The 9,137-nt window shown below is 44.0% G+C and overlaps 1 protein-coding gene across 2 annotated transcripts in view; it reads left to right on the top strand.

The window, feature by feature from the left end:
• The window catches only part of A2ML1 (alpha-2-macroglobulin-like 1), a 35,885-nt gene extending 33,446 nt beyond the window's left edge, over positions 1-2,439 (top strand). The window contains exons 34-36 of one of the 2 annotated variants that reach the window (XM_014547512.1): positions 420-522; positions 1,568-1,609; positions 2,020-2,439. In XM_014547512.1, the coding sequence (XP_014402998.1) occupies positions 420-522; positions 1,568-1,608 (144 nt within the window). In that variant the 3' untranslated portion in view covers position 1,609; positions 2,020-2,439. Of the gene's footprint in view, positions 1-419; positions 523-1,567; positions 1,610-2,014 lie in introns of both variants that reach the window. The other variant, XM_014547511.1, reaches the window with a different exon arrangement.
• Positions 2,440-9,137: the final 6,698 nt, after the last annotated feature.

Below are 9,137 nucleotides of genomic sequence, written 5' to 3'. Positions count from 1 at the left end.
GAGAGAGAGAGAGAGAGAGAGAGAGAGAGAGAGAGAGAAAGAGAGAGAGAGAGAAAGAAAGAGAAAGAGAAAGAAAGAAAGAGGAAGAAAGAAGAAAGAAACAACAGTAGGGAGAGCTGTTGGAGAAATGTCTATGTTTCTTTGGCCACTTCAGTTAATTTAGTGGAGGAGTCATGGATTAAAGTAGACCGAGGATGGAGGGAACCATTTTACAGAAGGGCCAGGAAGCTGTAAGATCCTGAGAAGAAAGAGCCAGACAGTCAGCAGGAGGCCGTACCTTTCAGCCTGGCGTAGTTCAGAAGGGACAGATAGAAGAGTTTCAGAAAATCTGTGTGAAGAAGAAAATCTTTTAACCTCCACATCACATAGATTATTTCCATTTTAATTTTAATGTAACATGGTGTCTATCTTCCCCGTAGCTCAGTAAGAAGACTCAGACCTATACCTTCACCATCAGCCAAAGTGTGTTAGTCACCAAGCTGAAACCAGCAACGATCAGAGTCTATGATTACTACCTACCAGGTGAGAGCTGAGCTTTACCTGCATTTCCCAACAGAGCTCTCCTCATTCTTTAAAATATCTTTCCTGCCCTGGCTGGTGTGGCTCAATTGGTTGGAGTGTCGGGTCACTTCAAAGGGTTGCAGGTTAGATTCCCAGTCAGGCACAAGCCTGGGTTGCAGGTTCAATCCCAGTTGGGGTGTGTGCGGGAGGTAGTCAATCATTTTCTCTCTTGCACCCATGATATTTTTTCTCTCTCTTCTCTTCCTCTCCCTTCCTCTCTCTTTAAAATCAATAAAAACATATCCTCAGGTGGGGATTTAAAAAAATACTAATAAAATAAAATATCTCTCCTAATTTTACAAATATTCCTTTCCACAGCAAGTATATAATTATACTAGAGGCCTGGTGCACGGATTCATGTACCAGTGGGGTCCCTCGGCCTGGCCTGCAGGGATTGGGCCGAAACGGGCTCTCTGACATCCCCTGAGGGATCCTGGATTGCGAGAGGGCACAGGCCAGGCCAAGGGTCCCCACCGGTGCACGATCAGGGCCGGGGAGGGACAGCGGGAGGGCTCCAGGGCGTGTCCGGCCCGTCTCTCCCAGTCCCGATCCTGGTCAGCCAGACCCAGCAGCAAGCTAACCTACCGGTCGGAGAGTCTGTCCCCTGGTGGTCAGTGCACATCATAGCAACTGGTTGGACAGTGGGAAGGACACTTAGCATATTAGCCTTTTATATAGATAGATTATCTGATTTCTTAAGATACTTTAATTCAATCATATGCCATTTAAAAAAGTCTTCTGCATTAGAGGTATTTTGTAGGATGTGGTCAACAGACCAAAAGAAAAATGTGGACCATTGTTCTCTAATGGCTAACTGTTAATATTCTTGCTGTGATTAATAATTTACCATAAGAGTGCAAATATTACTGTTTGGAACCTTCCTGTAATTCTGAATATAACCTGTAGGGATCCTTTGAGAAGGGCTAAAACAATAGTTTTTATGAAATATTTTCTTTGTAATGTGTGAAGCCTGCAATGTAATAAAATATGTCATTTCATTTCACAGATGAACAAGCAATAATTCAGTATTCTGATCCCTGTGAATGAGGTAAGCCCGGAAGAGAGAAGAATGGGTTTTGGGGTAGTGTGGAAATATTCAGAAGTTAAGGGGACCTTCTTCTGAGTTACTGTTATTGTCTTTTGGAAGCTTATTTTTGATAGAAAGTGGGCTTTTCTTTTTTGTCCTAAACTCTTGAAGAGGGAGTAATAATCTCCATAGTTCACATCATAGAAAGTTAATAATGCCATTTGTATGAGGGGTTCCATGTGATTTTTAAAAAACAACATGTTTTTATCTAATTGAAAATGAATGAATTTTTCTAATTATGTTTACATTATATATTTTTGTGCATTTGTGAGGTTTTTTTCTTTTCAAATAGGGAAAAGCTCCTTTATAACTGTAAAGACTTTCTGAGTAACACGTTCTTCCATTTTTGTTTTTGTTTCCCCCTAGGATAGAAGTTGGGAAGAAACTGCATCAATCCTCTGTGACATTATTGGACAGCATTCTTCTGCCTCCTAAAGCAGAACTCATTCCATCAGATAATTTGATTTCTCTGATTGTCTAGTGAGTGGGTAACAGATGAGCCTGCCTGGAGCTCAGCTACTTCTGACTACTTCACAGATACTTAGATGCCAAAATAAAGGGTTGGGGGAGAAGGGCTAGGAATGGTCACATGAAGTAGCAATCACAGAGGAAAGATTGCTGGGGGAGATGTGGTTTAGCCAGTTAGGGGACGCTCCAGAGAGGAGATGGTGGTAGAGATTGATACAGGGAGTATAAGGATGTCTTCCTAGAGGTGAAATCTAAGGGAAGATGTAATTTAGGGCTTTGGGAGTAGACTAAATAAATAAATAAATCTTTTCTTGAAAAGAAAATCTGTGTACTTGTCTCTGTGAATATTTCTGTGGATACCAAAACTCACATATTGGTTTCTTTTTTAAACCTTTTGACCCATGCCAGGCCAGTGTGGCTCAGTGGTTGAGCATTGACCTATAAACCAGGGAGTCACGGTTCGATTGCCCATTAGGGCACATGCCTGGATTGCAGGCTTAATCCCCAGTTGAGGGGGTGTGGTGTGCCAGAGGCAGCCAATCAATGATTCTCTCTCATCATTGTTGTTTCTATCTCTCTCTCCCTTTCCCTTCCTCTCTGAAATCAATCTCTATATATAAAAAGCCAGCGAATGGAGTACTGTAACGACCAGAATGACCGGTTGCTATGACGCCTACTGCGGCCAGCAAACTGGCCCAATCTGGGGTGGGGCTGACCAGCCAACCTCCTGTGGCCCCTCCCCCGGCTGGCCCTGCTCCCAATTGGCCTCTCCCACCCCATCAAGGGTGGGGAAGCTGCTCAACCACCCATATAGCCCTTCCCCCTGGCAGGTACCACCCCCGATTGCCCCCCTACCCCAGTTGGGGGCGGGGCCCGCCAGCCAATAGCCCACGGCCCCTCCCCCTGGCCCTGATTAGGCCCTGATCAGGGGCGGGCCAGCCAGACCCCAACTATGCACAAATTCATGCACTGGACCTCTAGTAAAAATATATTTCAAAAAACTATAACCAAATCCTTTTGACCCACACTTCTCAAAGGATCATGTTAAAGATTCAGGGAGGAGTCAGAGTAGAGAATCCTAGTTGAGCAGCTGCATACAGTAGTGGCTGTCACTGTAGGGCATACAGTGATTGATATTTCTGCTTTTCCCCTGCATGACCCCCCAGTGCTAATGCACATGGGAAACCATCATTGTATAAGCTCTTCCTTGGTGCAATGGTTTTATTTTGGAAACAGGTTTAGAGGCAAAGGGATGGGGGAAATATGGGTGATATTTAAACAGAGAAGATTCTCTAAATAATTACCCTAGATATCCACACTCCAATATTGCTCTTGGAGATAATATACTCTGAATGACAGAGTCAGGGAAAAGTAAGTCCATGATGTAGAGATACCTTCCTGTGCCCAGGGCCTCATAGACTATTCATTCCCTGTCTCCTCCACCCAAGACTCTGCCCAGGTCCTCCTACGAGTTCCCAAAGTGAGAAGAGATGGGGGACACACCTAAGCAGGCCACCCCAAAGCTTGCCTTACCCCTCAGGTATCTCAGAAAGAGAACAGAGATAACTCTAAAGAACACTTGGTATTATAGTACTTATAGTAAGTACTCAACACATACATTTACTTATGCCAGGTACTTTATCAGGCCTGGTAATGCAAAGATAAATAAAATGAGGTTTTTATCCTCAAGGAGCTCACAAACTGTGGAGGGCAAAAATAAACAAATTAAGTTAAAATTCAGTGTGCCAAAATATTGAGTGTCTCAAAATAATGTATATACATACTTTGACTAATTATAAAGGCAGTGTTTATGAAAATACATTATTTTAATAATGTATTAAAAAACAACAACAACAACAAAAACTCCCAGGCTGCCTCCATCGCCCTCAACACCCCTCGGGTCAGGGTTGGGAATCGGTGGATGCCTCCAAGTGTCCGGGCAACCAATGTAGGGAATTTCCTCTAGCAGCTGGACCCAGTGACCCAGGGCTGGAGGGAGATCTGTACCCTCCCCTGCAGCCAGGAGAACCCTGGAAGACTCGGTCTGCCCATCACTGGATGAGCACACCCAATTGGTTAAGCACAAGGAAGCTCATGGCCAATGGCCACTGCCACTTGCCCAGGGCCGGCCTGGGGCTCCAGCAAGACGCCGATGGCCACTGCCGCTGCACGGGCCCGAGGCTCAGGCAATGAGGCCCAGGTGAGGCTCAGGCAAGTCGCAGTGGCTGCGATGGCCGAGGCTCAGGCAGCCTTGCGGCTGGCAGTGGCAGCAGCAGAGGCATGATGGGGGCATCACCTTCCCCTGATCTCCGGGTTGCCTCCCGCAGAGGGAGGCCAGAGGCAGCAGCAGCAAGGGGGTGGTGGGGGCGGTGCCTTCCCCTGATCGGCTGGTCGCCTCCCGCAGAGGCGACATCCCCTGAGGGCTCCCGGACTATGAGAAGGGGCAGGCGAGGCTGAGGGACCCCCCATCCCAGTGCACAAATTTGGTGCAGAGGGCCTCTAATATGCAAATTGGTTGGGACGACATCACTGATAAGCAGGCTGTGTCCCCGCTCCCTACACCAGCCCAGAGGCATGAGGCTCACATCCCTGCCCCTGGCAACAGGCCCAGGATGTGAGGCTTATGTCCTCACCCCCTGTGCCAGCCCGGGGACTAGAGACTTGTGTCCCCAACCCCGGCAATGGGTCTAGGGATGTGAGGATTGCATCCCTGCCCCCCTGTGCTGGCCCGGGGGTCCACAGGCACGTGGAGAGGCCCCTCTGCTGCGGGCTTAGCCGGGGGTCCACAGGTGTGCGGAGGGCCAAGGCCTCCGCCGTGGCCCGGCTTGGGTTCTCTCTCTCTCTCTCTCTCTCTCTCTCTCTCTCTCTCTCTCTGTCAAATGAATACATTTTTCAAAATAAAAAAATAAAACTTATCTATCCCTAGCTGGTTTGGTTCAGTGGATAGAGTGTTGGCCCGTGGACTGAAGGGTCCTGGGTTCAATTCCAATCAAGGGCACATACCTTGGTTGCAGGCTCTTCCCTGGCCCAGGGCCCTGGTCAGGGCTCGTGCAGGAGGCAACCAATCAATGTGTTTCTCTCACATCGATGTTTCTCTCTGTCTTTCCCTCTCTTTTCCACTATCCCAAAAAACCAATGGAGAAGTATCCTTGGGTGAGGATTAAGAAAAAATAAAAATAAAAAATAAATAATAAAACTTATCTAGAAGGAGGGATGATAGTTAATATGACACTAATTTTAGAAAGACATTTAAAAAATATTATTTGGCATTTAGAAAGTATTCCATAAATATTACCTGTTTTTGTGAGGCAAGATCCTGGGCATTTCTTTCCAGGAGTTAACATTTCATTCTCATTTAGGTACTCTGCTTTGTCATTGAGGCCCTCCTGTCATCCCTTTCCCCAGTCCAGAGTGAGCTCAGACGGAGGCAGCTTACACCTAAGCAAGGAATGACACATTTAGGTCAGAGAGGAGAGTACACAATGGTGTCTTCTGCATTTTTTTTTACGTGTTTAAATTTTGTTTTGTTTTATCATTTATGTTGGAATAGATAAGACATACCAATGTAAAGATTCAATGGTACAAAAGAACATCTTTCACATCTTTTCTTTCCATTTCCTCTTCAGAAGTAACCTCTATTAGTTTTGTGAAAACACTGCCCAAACACCCACTGGGTAAAGCTGGGTGTATTCAAACCGTAGTGAGGGAGGACACTGCATTGAAGGAGTCTTGGTAATGTCTGGGAGGGGAGGATGAAGTCAGGATATTTATGAAGTTTTGGGGACTGGTTTAAGGGGGGGTGTCTTTCAGTGTAGGGGTTTGATTAAGACTGGGTGAGAATCATGGTTAAGTTTGTGGACATAGTAAGGTGAGGGTTTTGAAAAGTCTTAGAGAATAATTATTTGATAACTGTCTATTGAAAAGCTGAGCAGTTTGAAGTAGTTTTTCTGGATGTTTCTGAAATGAACAATACAATTATTTGCAACTTTTATCTTCTGAGCAGGAGTTTCCAGGAATATTAAAGTCCTGTTGATGAAGACAGTGGAAAAGTAAATGCAGACTGTGTGGGTGTCGATGGTTCTCAGTTTCTTGTATATGTTTTCAGAAATATCCTGTGCATATTCAATTTTACATGTGCAAATTTAAGAATCTTTTACCTTATAATGGTTGTTGTAGAAATCCAGAAATTGAGTATTAGATATTCCTTAAATCATAGCTACCCAATAGCATTTGCTTCGCAGTTATATGCAATGTACACTTTTTTCAGAGCATGCATATTTTAATCATTTGCATTGAATAGAATTACTGTTTGAAGTATTCTACTACTATTTCCCCCCTCAGCAATTTATTTAACAGATTACGGTTTTGGCAAAACCACTGGGGCACTTTCGCTAATTCTTGGTTTCTTCTTTCCCATCATAAAATGTAGTTACAGGGCGGTGTGGCAGGGGAGAGAAATATTATTCCACAGCACTGAACTAGAAAGGCAACCGGAGAGGCCTTCATGAAACATATTTGTTGGGCACCGACTGAATGCCAGGTACCGTGCCAGGCACAAGATGAACATAACTGTACTCTCTGCCCTTGAAGGGCTTGGAGCTTAGTGAGGAAGGTAAATACCGAATGTATAGCTATGAGTAGAATGAATATAGCAAAGGGCAGGGGTTATGGGAACTTAACCTAATCTCGGGGCTGAAGTCAGGATTCCTAGAAGTGATGCTTGCTTTGCAGGCTGAAGGGTAAGCAGGAATGATATAGGGATAGCGGTGAGGTGTGGGAGGACTGTTCCAGACAGAGCAAATAGCTTATGCATCCTCTGGAAATTGAAGTTGTTTTCCTGTTTTCTGTGTCAGGCATTTGTTCTATGCATCTTGTGATAGTGCTTCTATTTTGAAGGGAAGTGTACACATAAAATTTCCCAGGTCCAAGTCATCATCCTGAATACATAAAAATCTATCCTGTGGCCCTAGCTGGTTTGGCTCAGTGGATAGAGCGTCGGCCTGTGGACTGAAAGGTCCCAGGTTCGATTCTGGTCAAGGGCATGTACCTTGGTTGTGGGCACATCCCCAGTTGGGGGTGTGCAGGAGGCAGCTGATTGATGTTTCTCTCTCATCGATGTTTCTAACTGTCTATCCCTCTCCCTTCCTCTCTGTAAAAAATCAATAAAATATATTTTAAAAAAAAATCTATCCTGTGACTAATGTCCCTCATCAGTGTAAGCCTTTCATGTTAGCGGTCTTAAGGGAGAGCCAATCCTGGACTATTTCTCAGTTTTCAGGAGATGCAATGAAGATCATTGTCTGAATCCTGGATAAAGTTCAAGAACTGCCCTCTATGGGCAGAAAAGAGAATTACCATTTTTAAAAATTAGAAGTTTGCCCAGCATGTGTGGCTCAGTGGTTGAGCGTTGACCCACATGCCCGGGTTGCAGACTCAGTCCCCAGTAGAGGGTGGGCAGGAGGCAGCAGATATATGTTTCTTTCTCATTGATGTTTCTATCTCTCTTTCCTTCCTCTCTCTCTGAAAATCATAAAAAGAAATATTTTTTAAAAACAAAAGTTTCTTTAGAAATCAGGAGATGCAATGAAGATCATTGTCTGAATCCTGGATAAAGTTCAAGAACTGCCCTCTATGGGCAGAAAAGAGAATTACCATTTTTAAAAATTAGAAGTTTGCCCAGCATGTGTGGCTCAGTGGTTGAGCGTTGACCCACATGCCCGGGTTGCAGACTCAGTCCCCAGTAGAGGGTGGGCAGGAGGCAGCAGATATATGTTTCTTTCTCATTGATGTTTCTATCTCTCTTTCCTTCCTCTCTCTCTGAAAATCATAAAAAGAAATATTTTTTTAAAAACAAAAGTTTCTTTAGAAATCACCTAGAAAGATCTCTTCAACTGAAAAAATTAGGAAACTGAGACCCAAAGTGCAGACTTCTTTATGATACTCAAGAAAGCAGCACAGGAAATCTGAGGGCTACAGACATTGAACAGGTTACAAACTCACAGAAGATCTGATGGGCTGGTAGGTCTCCCCAACAATTAGCTATTTTCAAAGTGTGGGAAATAGAGATGATTTAAAATAAAGGATAAGGTATCCTCGGCACCTGGTTATCTACTTACTTATTTACTTTTTTAACCAGAAAAAAAATGTTACTCGGGAGACATTCTAAACCAATGCTCAGAGGTCTTTTACCTAGGGGATGAGGAGTTTCTTTAATTAGGTCCCAATGTTGTTCCCTTGGAGGGACTCCCAGTTCATGTTCTCTGTGATTATGGCTGCCCCCTATGGGAGCTCTGTTTTTCCCTTTATCCTTCTTGGCCACGTCTGGAGATGGCTTTGGATTACTGAGCAGGTTTTATAACTTGGCTCGTTGCCTGCAGAAGATTAAGAATCCAGGAGTCATTTTTCAGTGACAATTTTCTTACCCCACATTCATGGTTTCAAAATTTAGTTAGCTTCTTATCTATTTTACTATTGCCAGCTCCATGTGTCGGTAGATGCATTTATAATTCTTTCTTTCAAGACAACTCTTTCTCAACTTAACTGTGAGTACTTTAAACCTATTAAGCTTTGGTGGAGAACTAAATACTAAGCCTTTTTTTTTTCTAACTGAAAGGATTTGCTGGGTAATACATTAATCCATCTTAGGTTTTAACAACTAATATGACTACCATATTTTGATTTGATCTTTGTCATAAAACTAAGGTCTAGTTGGCCTGTCTTTATCAAAAGCTTTCCTATGGGAGTGAAGGCATGTGCTGGGGATTGGGAGCAGCCAGAGAGAGGTCAATGGGGGAAAAAGGAGACATGTAATACTTTAAACCAGTGGTTCTCAACCTTCTGGCCCTTTAAATACAGTTCCTCATGTTGTGACCCAACCATAAAATTATTTTTGTTGTTACTTCATAACTGTAATGTTGCTACTGTTATGAATCGTAATGTAAATATCTGATATGCAGGATGGTCTTAGGCGACCCCTGTGAAAGGGTTATTCGACCGCCAAAGGAGTTACGACCCACAGGTT

This window comes from Myotis brandtii, unplaced genomic scaffold, assembly GCF_000412655.1.
Source record: "Myotis brandtii unplaced genomic scaffold, ASM41265v1 scaffold476, whole genome shotgun sequence".
Taxonomy (NCBI): domain Eukaryota; kingdom Metazoa; phylum Chordata; class Mammalia; order Chiroptera; family Vespertilionidae; genus Myotis; species Myotis brandtii.
This window is presented reverse-complemented; position numbering and strand designations above follow the sequence as displayed.